The 14,414-nt window shown below is 46.9% G+C and overlaps 1 protein-coding gene across 1 annotated transcript in view; it reads right to left on the bottom strand.

Moving 5' to 3' along the window:
* Nucleotides 1-14,414, bottom strand: part of Cabin1 (calcineurin binding protein 1) — a 166,664-nt gene that overhangs the window by 67,823 nt on the left and 84,427 nt on the right. The window contains exons 25-26 of the mRNA XM_029565813.1: nucleotides 12,151-12,302; nucleotides 9,474-9,652 (exon numbers count right to left, since the gene is read on the bottom strand). Coding sequence (XP_029421673.1) covers nucleotides 9,474-9,652; nucleotides 12,151-12,302 — 331 coding nt within the window. The remainder of the gene's footprint in view (nucleotides 1-9,473; nucleotides 9,653-12,150; nucleotides 12,303-14,414) is intronic.

Here is a 14,414-nt window from a genome sequence, read left to right as displayed (position 1 = left end):
TGCTAACCTTAAGGCAAAAACTACATTAATACTAAATGAACAATAATAGAGAGAAAATAGTTCATGTATCTGAGGTGAACTAGGAATCAAGGAAGAATCAAGAGACGGAAATTCAAATTCCTCCCGTCACTCACCGATTATGTTGTGACCTCAAGCAAGTAAGTATGTGAGCTATATGTCATCTTAGTGAGGTCAATCTCACAAGGACTTCTGAGAACACAGGGAGAGGGGCAGACCCAATCCCACAAGGCCCTCCAATTTTACCTTCAGGACCTCAGAAATCAGATACTGGAAAGATAACAGCTTCTGTCAACCCTGAGGACCTACCTGAGCTTCTTGGTAGGCAAATCTGCAACAAAATGCAAAGGTTGGACTCTGGAGGTCAGAATGTCAGTGCTGAACTCCTGCTCTGCCATGTTCTAGCTTGGAGAGCTGGAAAGCTATGCCACAATCACTTGCACTTTGGTTTCCCTACATATAAAACTAAGGAACAGTGCTCACTTTCCAAAATTGTCATGATGATTACACAGGTTAGTAAACATAAAGTACCTATCTGGCAAACAGTAAAAATATCGCCTTGATTATTCTTACTTAATTACTTCAGAGCCTGGACATGATTTATCAGAAATGTCTCAAACTTTCCATCAAAGACTTCATTTGAACAGAGTTTTGCTACACCATGCTGCAATGGATACAGGTACACATTCTTAACCAGTGCCCAAACACTGACCTCAAGCAGACAGGCATGCACAAAGGAACACTGAGAATTAGTCCTGACCTCTATTGTTTGCCCCACTGCTCTGGTCTCCTAGCCAAGGTATCATCACACACCAAGATTTAAGGACAGTGATCTTGTAGGCCACAGAGTACAGCTGCACAGCCCTTCCTTTATAGCTGCTGTTGCCATGTAACACTGCCCAGTAACTGATGGGTGATAAGAATCAGCTAGGCTGACATAGCAGCAAGAGCAGAGGGTTTGGACCATGGATGAGACTCAAGCTAGAGGCAGGGCGCTGACCAGACAAAGGGTTCTTTCCTCACTTTCAAGGCCAGACTCTGAGGCTCCATAAGCCCCAAATGAGGGGTAAGGGGCAGGCCTATTATAATCAGAAGAAATTCCAAACCTGAGTACCCACTGTAGAGGAATCATTTATCCCTCTAGAGAGGTCAGACTGCCCATTTGCTGTCCCTGTAGAAAGAGAGGATGGGCAATGGAAAACCTGACACTTCCAAGAGTCATAAAAACAATCATTGTAGTAATTTAAAAAATTATTATTATTACTGTGTGAGTATATGAGTAGGGAAGGAGGAAAACCTAAGCCACAGACAATGTGGAGATCAGAGGAAAACTTTATGGAGCTAGTTATCTCCTTTTACGTGAGTTCCAGGGGTCAAGCTCAGGTTTCCAGGCTTACACAGCAAATGTCTTTACCTGCTGAGCTACCTTGTCAGCCCTCTTGGTAGGAACTTTGAACTTTATATCTCAGGCCCACATTCCAATCTCAGATCTGCCACTTAAAGGCCAGACAAACTTGGCTGAATAATTTTGCTGCTTCAAGGCATCTATTTTGCTTCTCAACACAATTTTTAGTCTCCTTACCCCTGCTCTTGAACATGGAATCCCCACAGGGGCCTGAACTAATAGGCATTAATGACCTGTCCTACAGCATTCACTCTGGCCTTGACAGGGACCATGGATGGCTTGGGCAATGCTTGAGAGGCCTCGAATCCCTCAGAAGATAGCAGGCCATGTTCCTGTAGTTGAGGTCTCCATGAAAGCCAGGCCAGGGCCAGCTTACCTTAGGCAACATGGAACAAGCTGAAGCATGGCAGGCTGAACAGCATACCATGCAGTGAGCTCCAGGAAGCAAGGCTAGCCAGGATGATCTCACTGACTGGCAGGCTGCCCCACCAGCTCACTGGCTCACAGGCTGCTAGGCTCTGGGCCTAAAGGAATTACCAGTTTGGTGGAATCCCAGCTGTGATCATTATGAAAGCCTCTTAAAATAACACCCAGAGCAACAACTGCTACGGAAGAGGGAACAAGGAGGACCAGGCCTGTTGAATGCACTTTCCCAGGCCCTTCAATGAACCTTTCGCATGCATGAGAACCTCTAAAGGTGGCAGAGCACAAGCTGGCACCGGCTTTAGAGATACTGTGGCAACTCCAGTTCTCGTCTCAGGAATGCTCACAGTATCCCTATGGAAGCTACTGCTAATGGGGCCAGAATCAACAGTCCTGTGGCACCACCTGCAGGTCACAGTGCTCCAGCAGAGTGGGGGCGGTGTCAGGAGTTGTATACAACAAAGACATGACAGAACTGGGAAGCAAAAGGGTGCAGGAGTGCTAGCCAAGGTTACTGCCAACCCCTGGGTTGGTGGTACTACAGGAGGGACTTGCATGCCTTAGAAATAGAAGCCAAGGACTAGGGATGTAGGTCAGTTGAATGCCTGCCTAGAACTCATGAAGCTCTGGATTCTGTTCCCAGCACCACATAAACCAGACATGGTGGTGCATAGCTACAATCCCAACACTCAGGAGTAGAGGCAGGAGAATTAGAAACTCAAGGTTATCCTTAGCTACATATCAAGTTTAAGGCCAGTCTGGGTTACATGAGACCCCGTCTTAAAAAATAAAGGACACTGTGCTGGATAGTTTCAGTGTCAATTTGACACACCTGGGTTGAGGGAGCCTCAATTGGGGAATTACCTCTATTGGACCGGCCTGTGGCCATGTCTGAGGGGCATCTTCTTGATGAGTGATGTGGGAGGGCCCAGCCCACTGTGGGTGGTGCCACCCCTGGGCAGGTGGGCCTGTGTTTCATAAGAAAGCAGGCTGAGCAGGGGCCAGAGGAGCAAGCCAGTAAGCAGCATTCCTCCATGGCCTGTGCTCCAGCTCCTGCTTCCAGGTTCCTGCCCTGAGTTCCTACCTTGGGTTCCCTGATGAACTGTGACCTGGGAGACGTAAGACAAATAAACCCTTTCCTCCCCAAGTTGGCATTGGTCAGAGTATTTTGTCACAGCAATGAAGAACAAACTAGAACAGAAACATGCCCTTCACCTTTCGAAGATTATTAAACTTATTTTTCTTTTATGTTTATATGTATGAATGTTTTGCCTGCATGTATGCAAATGTGCCACCTGTTGCAATGCTGTGGAGGCCAGAAAAGGACATAGGATCCCCTGGAACTGGAGTTAGATGGTTGTTTTTAAAGGCCATGTGGGTGCTGGGAACCAAATCCAGGTCCTCTGCAAGAGCATCAACTGTTCTTAACCACTGAGCCATCTCTCTAGCCCAAGCTTTAAACATTTTTTTAATTATATTTAGTGTATGTGTGTGTGTGTGTGTGTGTGTGTGTGTGTGTGTGTGCACGTGCAAGTGCAACAGTGTGCATGTCGAGGTCAGAGAACAACTGATTCTCTCCTTCCACCATGTGGGGACTGGAGATCAAACTTAGGTTCTCAGTCTTGGTGGCAAGCTTCTTTACCTGCTGAACCATCTTCCTGTCTGTCTGTCTTGTCTGTTGTTTCCTTCTCCCTCTCCTTTCTCTCCTTCTCTCTGTTCCTCTTTCTCCCCCCGGTCCCCCACCTTCCTTTGAGAAAGGGTTTTGCCATGTAGCTCAGGCTGCCCTGGAATTTGGGATCCTTATCCTCCTGCTTCAGGCTCCTGATTGCTGGGATGAGCCACCATATCCAGCTTACCTGCAACTCTTCAAATCAGAGACACTAATGGGATTCAAAGCTCAGGGCTTCTGTTTCTCTCTGAACCTTTCAGATCTGATGAGTCTGAAATAGTATGTAATTTTAAATGATTCTGTTTTAAATAGTAAGAAGTAACTGAAAGTTACATCAAGAACCTAATCAGTCTGAAGGAAGCCAAGTTTCATTTCTTTTATATCAATAGGATAAAAAACAAATGAAAAAGCTCTTAAGGAATGGTTCTAGTCAGGTGTGGTAGCGCTCACCTTTAGTCCCAGAACTAGGAAGGCAGAGGCAGGTAGATCTTTATGCGTTCCAGGCCAGCTGGGGCTACAGGGAGACCCCGTCTCAAAAAGACAAAAAAGAATGGTTCTAAGCCTGGCATGGCGGTACACACCTATAATTTCAGCACTTAGGAGGCTAACACAGGAGGATCACCATGAGCTCCAGGCCAGCTTAGGCTACATGTCAAGATCCAATCTTTTTTTCTTTTTTTTTAACACTGGTCAATAAAAGGGAACTTGGTATCTTAGAGTTTGCTGCTTTTTGTTGTTGTTGTTGTTGTTGTTGTTTTTCTTAAGAAAGAGCAAAGCAATGGAAACACACAGGACTGTGCTACCTGCCAGGTGGGTGGGCAGGAGAGCAACAGGAGAGAGGCCACTACTGCTTCTGTATCTGGCCAGACCTGGGAAAACGGGCCGTTGGCAGAAGTCAAGCACATGAAACACACATTCTCCAAATCACAGGACCAGTGGACATGAAGGTGTTCCTGGTCACAGGGGATGCAGGGAGCCGGACTGAGGGCTGAGCATGCGGTCTGCACTGTTCCCTGAAGCGAGCCGTGACAGGTGCAAGCAGAAAGACAAAGCCTGGAGAACAGAGTGTGGTCAGGGTTAGGGGCAGCACGGGCAATATTGGTGGAGGCAGTGTGGGGTGAACAGGCAGAGATGGGCACAGATGGCACACAAGACAGTAACAGCATGGTAGTGAGGATGGATGGTTGTGAAGAGGGTGTGGTACACCTTAGGTTCCTACCCTCTACAACTTGGGTCATGGCACTCCTGGGCAGCTCTGTTCATGCTGACAGTGGGGTGGAGTGGGCATCACCTGCAACTTGAGAAGCCAGCTCCCAAGGCTTTATTCTTATCCCTTTGCCAACACAGTCCACGAAACTTGGCTCAATTTGGTCTCCTACCCCTAGCTAAGCCAAATCTCTGACATGCAAACTCACCTCTGGTGCTGAATTTGGTTCATCCCAACCCTCAGCTGTGTCATTGACTGACCTGAGCCTGCATTCTCTATCTTGCAGGAGGGATGAGGGCTATTCTGTGCATCTGACACAGTGCTGCAAAAATACATGGATAGATTTGGCCACAAGCTGGTTAAAGAACCCCAGACTGACCACAGGGCAAGGTCACTGTTCTCTGAGGTCCTTCCTGGCTGTAGCACTCTGAGGTGACATGCACCAAGACAGACAGAGAGGCTCTTCATCCAACAAATGCTGCTATAGACACATCCTGAAAGCCAATTAAGCCAGATCAAGTGAGGGCCCAAGTGGCTTAGAAATGCACCTGCATCATGAACCTCCAATTACGCACCTCTAAGAAAGAAGGAAATACAAAGAGATGAAATCTACCAAGTCAGCCTCACACCTGTCCTGGGAGAAGGAGATTTAGACCATGCTCTTCTTCAGCTCTGCCCCAACTAGCAGGAAGACCTGCCTGCTCTCAGCTTGATTTCCTTTTAGAGAAACAGGGATAAAGCCAAGCCTGACAGTGGCTGTGGAGCCTACTACCCTGCAGGCACCTGCCTGGAGCCTGGCACCGAGTGTACATAATGCTGGTGTAAGAGCCTAATTGCTCACCATATGCACATGTGTGCACAAACCTGCACCAATGGGGGAGAGCAAGAGCTTCCACTCAGCTATTACCTTCTGCAATCACTGGGAACCCCTTAAAGGTCACAATGTATTCCCTGTGTCACTTTTTTCCTAGACAAGAAGTATCAACACAAAGCATTTAAGTATTATGACCCAGTTCCAAGAGATCTATGGGAGGAAGAAGTTAGCTGGGTCTCCAGAGAGAACAGCTATACTAGCTAGCCAATCTCTCTCTCTCTCTCTCTCCCTCCCTCCCTCTCCCTCTCTCTCTCTCTCTCTCTCTCCCTCTCTCTCAGCTTGGTCAGTCTAGGGTACCTTTGTGGCCTTGCTGAGGAGGACTGGCTGTAATGATTGGCTAGTGACCTCAGAGAGGCCTGAGGAACCAATTCCAAAGCTTTTACCAAACATGTGGACAGGTTGCAAGTGCCTAACTCTACTGCAGGCAGCACAAGGCTGCAGGTGGGAGCAGTTTAGAAAGTGAAGCTGGGTCTTAGGAAGCAGCCATTATCAAACAACAAGTTGCCTATATCCACTTGGAACTATTTTTCTAAATCCTACACCAAATCAGAATCGACTTCAGGTGATTTTTACATTTGAAGCAAAGGTATACCAAGTGAGAACAGAGCCCTAATGCTGTGACTTCTAACCACACCCAAGTCCTGATGCTGGACTTCTCCCACAGGTGGCAAATCAATCATCAGAAAGGCCCTGTGAGGTGGGAGACTGGGACCCAGCAAGCCCAATGGCCAGACCCACTTAAGGGCTGATGCTTCATTTGGTACTGCCTGCACACCTTTAAAAAAAAATTATATATATGTGTGTGTGTGTGTGTGTGTGTGTGTGTGTGTAATAGCTGTGTGCGGTGGGCCTTTGATCCCAGCACTCTGGAGGCAGAGGCGCCTTTAATCCCAGCACTCTGGAGGCAGAGGCAGGTAGATCTCTGTGAGTTCAAGGCCAGCCTGTTCTACATAGTGAGTTCCAAGCCAGCTAGGGCTACAGGGAGACCCTGTCTCAAAAAGATGAAATATATATACATAATTTATCATTATTATTTATTTTATGTTTATGAGTGTACTGTCTGCATGTGTGTAAGTGCACCTATGTTGTGCAATGCCTGCAGAGGTCAAAAAGGGCATCTGATTCCCCTGGAACTGGAGTTAGGACAGTTGTTACTGCCATGTGGGTGCTGGGAATCAAACCTGGGTCCTCTGCAAGAGCAGCCAGTGCTCTAAACAACTGAGCCATCATTCCAGCCCCTGCCTGAACATCTTTTAAGGCCACAATCCAGCTAGAGAGTTGTGGTAAAAACCAAGAATGATGATGCACCCCAGGGTCTGGTTTCTCACTCTATATAGAGCTACTCAGTTCTTTTACCAGCTTCGCTGATGAACTGAAAAACTGCATGGAGGAGGAGGCCAGGTTGTACAAACACTTTCAATACGCATGGGGCAAAGACGTAAAGGCTGTTGTCTGAGGAAGCTGAGTATACAATCAATGGAACTAGGATTAGAGCTCAGATGTCTCCTGACTCCAAGGTCTACTCTGACCTTGCCTCTCCATCTGACCTCAAACGGTTCCCTAATCTCAGTGGTACCAGGCTAGAAGCAGCCATTACCCTCTATGCAGTGGGAGGAGTAGGCTCTGACTCAAAGGAAGTGCTTTGCTGACTCAAAGGAATGTCTCTGTTGTCCCACTGGAAGTCTCTGGCTGAGAATCTGAGTAGGAGCCACACATCCCCTCCCAGAGTCAGGTCATGAAGCAGGGGTAGCAGTGGACAGTGTAGCCCCATGTTATCAGCAAATCCCTTGACTTGCAATATGCTGCTGCTTCTGCCTGGGGTCTAGACCTTTCCCTGAGAACCACAGCAACTGCTGAAAAGGCCACCACAGCACCTGAAGAGCATAGCTATTTTAGGGCCCTAAATATTTTCCTGTTGCGACAGCTTTCCCTTGAAGGTACAGAGTGAGAGCTGAGGGTTTTGAAAGCATTATGTTTCCCCATACACTGGGACTGGGACTGGACAAAAGTGGACTGTGGGAACCCAGTGGCTCTATGATCTTGACAGGAATTATTTTGGAAACCACTGAAAGTATATCTGAACTTACTCTGCAAGCTTGCAGAACAAATAGTTGTTAGGCTGGCACGATGAACGTGCCATCCCCAATGCCTAGCTCCTGCATTCTGTAGGAGGTCCCTCATAGCTCTATGGACATACATGTGGCCACATGGGACAGCAAGGCCATCAGTGCCTTGGCCCTTTCTGAGGTGCTACTGTCTCTATCCTTTTTGCTCTTAAAAGCATATGCAATCCTGTAATCTGAGCAAGTAGGGAGATGCAGGGCTGGAGCTGGTATTTCCCAGCCTAGGAACACATGACAACAGGGACACGTGACACATGGACACTGGAAAAGACAGTCCTCTCTCTTGAAAACTGGCCTGGTGCTGAATCCTCACCAGAAGTAACTAGCAAGAACTAACTTCCAGAACAAGGGTTTACTGCTAACAAGCTTTCTCAGTATCTTCAAGAGTGAAAGGTTGGAACAGGGCAGTTCTCCCAATTAATTTAAGTAATAAGGGGAAGAGGCTCTTACATAGACATATCTGCAGAGCTGGAGATTGGAGGATCTGAGGTCAGCTCCTCTCACTTCTGCTCAAAGCTCTGGGGAGTTGTGAACACAGGGACTAGTATACAGACAACCCACTGGGAAGTAAGAGAGACGGCACATGCACAGATCTTTAGTCTCTTTCAATGCACATGCTGCAGCCCCCAAACCAAACCCAGGAGGGGATGCTGCAGGTCTGCTGTTCTCTCAGTAAATCACTAAACACCAGCTCCAGAGGAACAGAGTCCTAGCCACTGTGTCATCCTTCACCAGTGCTTTTCAGATCCTGCTCCTGGCTCAACAAGCTTCAGCAGATGCCCATGCTCTTCAGGAATCTGTACACCGGGCAGGAATCAGCAGGATGCTGGACAAAGTAGTGCAAGCTCTGCGCCCTCAGCTTTCAGCTGGATCTCAAAGTCAAACCTACCATGGCACCTAGAAAGCCCATCTTTCTTGTAAGAATCACCCGGCAGGGGGCACAGTCCTGGGGCAAATCCCACCCACCTAGGAGTATCTCGTCATCATTCTGAGGAAGGCAAAGCAAGGCCTGTTTCCCCACAGCCCAGATGAGATGAGTGACATGGGAGTGAGAGTGTCTTTCAGCATTAGTGCCCCTCTCTAGGGTTCCACTTTAATCACCCTCTAAATCCATCAATTTGTGTATCCCAGGAAGTACTTTGTCACCAGTTTGTCACTGTAAAGGTGAGAACATGAAAAAAATTAAGCTATAGGCCAGCATGCAAGCCTCCTAATGTTAGTAAGGAATGTGGTTGAACAGTCGCCACCTGCCTCATCCCACATGGAATGGGCTTACAAATGGTCCCAGCTGACCCCATCAATGCTTGGATGCCTAAGAGTGACAGATTTAGCATTATTCATGACCTACTCAAAACCATTAAAGAAAAGAGCCACAACAATGTGCTGCAGACTGATGTAAGAGTCACTCTAGGCTGCCTACAGAGTCTTCCAAATGCCATTCAAAGGAGATGTCAGCACCCCTATTTTGCAGGTAGGAAAATGCAGGCTCAAGGAAGCGAGCTGCCTTAGCCTGATCTGCTCCTCCCCCACCTTCCAAGTGGGCAAGCTGGCAGGTGGCGACCCTGAGCATGTCTTGGAAGCACAAGAAGCACCGTGAGTCCATGAGGTAAATGAAGAGCTGCAACATTGCCCGTGCCACCTCAAACCCAGCACCCCCCTCGCCAAAATAAAGCGACAAAACAAAGTCGCTCAAGCACCCTCCCCATGATTGGTGTGCCGCCCTGGGCTGGCAGTAGGGAGAACAGGGACTATACCGTCCGGCGTCGCCTGCTGATGGGGTTTTTTACATTTGACGTAATCGTGGTCAATCGGAGTGGCTGTGTAAGGTGGGGATGTCAGACCTGGGCCAGAGGAGGAGGGGAGGGAGGCTCCGGGGCCCGGCAGTGTCCCAGCTGAAGAGTGGGAGTCCTCATCCACCAGGCAGGCCTTCTCCCTGTGGGGACAGAGGGTTGAGGTACTACTCAATGTCCACATTATGATCAACGTTTGCTACTGTGCATCAGCATCCTTCTCAATGTCTGTTGCTCCCAAACACCTTGAGTGGTCCCTGCCCTATCTGGCTGGTACTCTAGAGATGAGCTGCCCTCATATTACCCCCACAGCTCCAGACCCTAACTAGATGCTGTCTGACCTTTCTCACCTGGCTCTAACAGCATCTCTGGTTGCAGGCCCAGAGACTTTGCAAGGCAGGTGACAAGCTTCTCTTCAGCAACCATGCACACTACATCAGAGCCTTTCTGTGTGACAACCCAACACATCTAATCTCTGACAAGTGGTTGGACAGAAACAAGTGTGCACTAGTGTAGGCTTATACATGTACAAGGGTATCTGCTGCAACACTGATGAGCAAAAAATTTTAAAAAGGTGAAAACACTCTCCTTGTCCATAAAAATGGTCACATAAATCGCAAGCTATCTGTACTATGCAGCAATAGGTATGAGATGGAAAAAAACAAACAAAACATGCCAAACAGGGTACCACAGACAGTGTCCCAGACCCAATGCTGAGGGAAAGAGCAGCACCTTTAGTTGCTCTGTTCTTTGCTGAAGTGCCAGGAGAATTTTATTAGTTTGAGGGAAAAACACAGGGCAGGCAAGCTGTAACTCTCCACAGATGCAAGAAGGGAGATGGAGAAGTAGAGAGAGAGACAGTCGTGCCATTTGAGTTAGGGTCTGGGAAAGCAAAAAGTTTGCTGCAGGGGGTGGGCAGAGCTGGGGGTGCTCAGAGAACAAGTGAGAAATCAGTGTCAAGGAAAGCATGCATAGACTTTTGGCCAATATTTGAAAGAAATGGACATAGAAAAGAAAGGGAAAAGTTGCTCTTTCCTTAGTTCTCATACAGGAAAGCGAGCAGGCTGCATGGAGAAGGCTTTGTTAGTGGATGCATCAGAAACTCTACAAGGAGCTGCCGTGTTATTCATTTTTAGATTTTGGATTTTTTCTTTGTTTTGAGATAGGGTCTTCTTGTAGCCCTAGCTGGCCTGGAATTCTCTATGTCTATGGGGCTGGTCTCAATCTCACAGAGATCCACCTGCCTCTGCCTCTGGAGTACTGGGATTAAAGGTGTATATCCCCACACCTAGCTGCTGCTGGTCATTAAAAAAAATAAAACTGGAGAGGCAGTTCAGTGGCAGAGCCCAGTATACACAAGGCCCTGGGTTCGATTCTTAGCATCAAAAACCCAAACAAATAAACCTAGAATTGCATGTGTGCATTTGTGTGCAAATATATATAGAAAAAACTATTTGAGAAATTGAACAGTGGTCAACTCTGGAGACAAGAGGGGATCTGTCACATTTTACTCTATATATTTATGCATTAATTTCTCATAATTAGAATATATTCACATAATATTTGTATAACTTAAAAAATTCAGAACAAAATTATGATCAATGAAGGGCTGGAGAGCCAGCTCAGCAGTTAAGAGAGCTTGCTGCTTTACCAAAGGACCTGAGTTCACTTCCTAGCACCACACTGAGAAACTCACAACTGTCTGTAACTCTAACTCCAGGGGATCTGACACCCTCTTCTGGCCTCTGTAGATGCCAGCACATGTCATGTGTGGCATATACTCATACAGAGACACACACATACTTACAAATAAAAATATTTTTAAATTGAAAAAAAAATTATAATCAATGAAAATTATTGTACCTTGGGATCTTTTGTATCTAGAAAACACAGATCTATAGTTTTTGAGTGACCCAACATCCAGGTACACATCTCTCCCACAAGTGGAAGAAACATTTGTACAGAGCTGGACAATACTTATCAGAGGCACAGGCCACATGAATGCTTATGGGCATGAACAGTTAGCTCTCAGGATCAGGGACTGGGAGCAGGTCTCTGAGCTGAGTCCAGCACAATGCCCAGTCAGGCCAGGCCTCAGAGATGGGATGAATCAAACTGAGCAGTAGGACAGGGACACCAAAGTGATAGGTGCCTGGGCCACAAAGACAACTTATGCCAGGGGAGGTCAGGGATTAGTCCCAGAAGAGACACACCAGGACTCTGCTTCCTTGTACTCTCTGACACTGAGGAGAGACCCCACTTAAGAGAACAGGCCATACACTTGGCCTTAGAGATCACCTGCAGTTGGAGAGGCCTTGGGTAAAAGGAAAAGTAAAAACTAGTCTTTTAAAATCTTTTACCCAGGACAAAGCTCTGTTCTACTGAAGCTGGAGGGAATGGTCTGCTTCTCCTCAGGACCTGCCCCCGAGGACAGGCGAGCACCAGTGAAGGCCAGAGTAAGGAGACTAGGGATGTCATACACCCTCTCCCCCAATTCAACAGAAACACCTTGGCCCTGCAATCAGAGATTCCAGGTAGATTTCAGAGACTCCCTGAGTTGAGTTTTTCCAGTTTAGTTTATTCCTCTAAACACTATGCAGCAGTAAATGAGTCACATGGGGTCCAGGAAGCCAGTACTCACTTTTCTGAAGCTTTGGGTGTATTCTTCTCCTCGCCCCTGGCAAAGGGTCCTTCTGCTGCCTCCTTCATAAAGCTGACCAGGACCTCTGCACCAACCCCAGAATCAGGTTTGCCCAGGAGCTTCAGGATGGAAGCATGGAGCCGGAAGTACACCTAGAATAATACCTCTGTTATAAGCAGCCTTCTCCAATCTAAGGTGTGTTCCACAGGTATGGCAGTCACTCTGGAAACAGGCTGCTGCCTGGGGTGACAGGCCATCACACAATGCTTGTCTTTGTCAGCTTTTAACCTACCCAATCTATAACTATTCCAAAATGAGCCCTGAAAATTAAAATGGATACTTTCAGCATTGCAGTTCAACCATGTGTCTGGTATCTAAGCACACCATGGTGAGATGATGACAGTAGCAGCCCTCAGCTCTGTTCACGGGGCACTACCTCCTGCTGATCCCTGTGTGTCCCTGTCATGGCACTCATATAAACTGAGTCTCCACATCCATTTCTAACTTAGACTGTGGATAACCTGAGGCCAGATCCAAAGAAGAACTTAGTCCTTGGGAAGAATCAGGCACCAGGTCAGTCAGAATCTCTGCCAGGGATGCAGGGTGGGTGAGCAGGTATAACACTGCATCAGACAGGGTTTGGTGCTTTTAACCACATTTCCTCAATTGGGTGAAGTGAGTTACCCAGTGACTCTAGAACTAGTAAAGCCCAGGGCTACATTAAACCAAGAAAATGTTATGTCTTCTCCATGTACACGCACAACATATGCGGATACCTCCATAGGTACCACCTGTATCATCTGCTCCCATGAAGGATATGTTGGTTATCATAAGCTTTGAAAACTGCTGGGACCTCAGGCCTTGACTAACAAGCCTCTTAGGCATACCCCAGAAATGGTTCTCATCCAGTGATAGCTTGTTGCTCTAGATCTGGGCAGTACTCTCAAGGAAGTCCCAGAGAGTGATTTTTTTTGGTCTTTTTAAGACAAGGTCTTCCTATAGGCCCAGCTGGCTTGGAACTCACTATGTAGACCAGGCTAGCCTTAAACTCACAGAGATCTGCCTGCCTCTGCCTCCAGAATGCTAGGACCAAAGGCATGCACCACCATAGCCAACTGACAGAATTCTTATCCAGACCCTTTTACCTCTAGCCTATGGACCCATAGACTCTAGAGAATTTAGGCCAGAAACTCCATTTTTATATATAGCTACACCCAGGTAGTGAAACTTGGAGAGGGCAAAGTGTTCAACTAACAAAGTTATCCAAGTGGCAGGTAAAGTATTAAATGAAAGTACCACATCAGAAGAACCCAGTCACTTCACTTTAAAAACAAGATAAACACTTGTTTAGCTGATTCTAAGTTCTATGGTTACACTAGCTGTGCAAAGCAAAATGCCCAGAAATGAACACTGTACCTGCGCTCTTTCAAGCCAACATAGTATGCTGGGGATGGGCAGCCCACACATCTGAGGCACTGCAATCTTCCACATCAGGAAGCCCCTAGGCTCTTTGTGGCTACCATCCTGACTGTTCATGGGCTCTACCAGACAATAACAGAGGCCAAAACACAAAGAAAAACGCATGGAGGAAAATAGATGACAATGTCGTTCTGAGGTCTGGGCTACCTCCCATGACACACAGGGTTAGTGCTACCCCGAGGTGCTACAAGTGAACCACAAATTCAGTAGAGTCTAGCCCAGTTCCCTACCTCTCCTGGGGGTAATCCAGGACATTATACTTCTATCCTGGCCCTTGGCCTTTTCATCCTCAAAGCAGAGTACCTCTAAAGCATACTGCCACAAGTGGATGGCATGAGAACATTTGATCAGAAAGAATTTTATGCTTCAGCCTACTACTGAAAAACATTTGATGGAAAATGTACTTCCAGACTTTTCCACAAACCCCACAAATCTGGCCCCAAAACAGTTACTAAAATTACTTGGCAGGAATCATTTCTAAAAGATAATTTTTTGATTTTTTTTATTATTTTTTAATGTGTATGCATGTATTGCCTGCATGTAGGTAAGTGTACCCATGTCCTGCAATGCCTATGGAGGTCAGAAAAGGCTGTCGGATCCCCTGACACTGGAACTATGGACAGTTGTTAGCTGCCATGTGGGTGCTGAGATTTGAACCCGAGTCTTCTGCAAGAACAACTAGTGTTCTTAACTGCTGAGCCAACTTTCCAGCCCCAAAGACAATTTATTTAAAAAATTCAGAGTTCTGGGTTTTTGTTGTTACTATTATTTTGGTTTTTGAAACA

The sequence above is a fragment of the Nannospalax galili genome, unplaced genomic scaffold (assembly GCF_000622305.1).
Source record: "Nannospalax galili isolate Female #2095 unplaced genomic scaffold, S.galili_v1.0 scaffold1359, whole genome shotgun sequence".
In the NCBI taxonomy this organism is placed as follows: domain Eukaryota; kingdom Metazoa; phylum Chordata; class Mammalia; order Rodentia; family Spalacidae; genus Nannospalax; species Nannospalax galili.
This window is presented reverse-complemented; position numbering and strand designations above follow the sequence as displayed.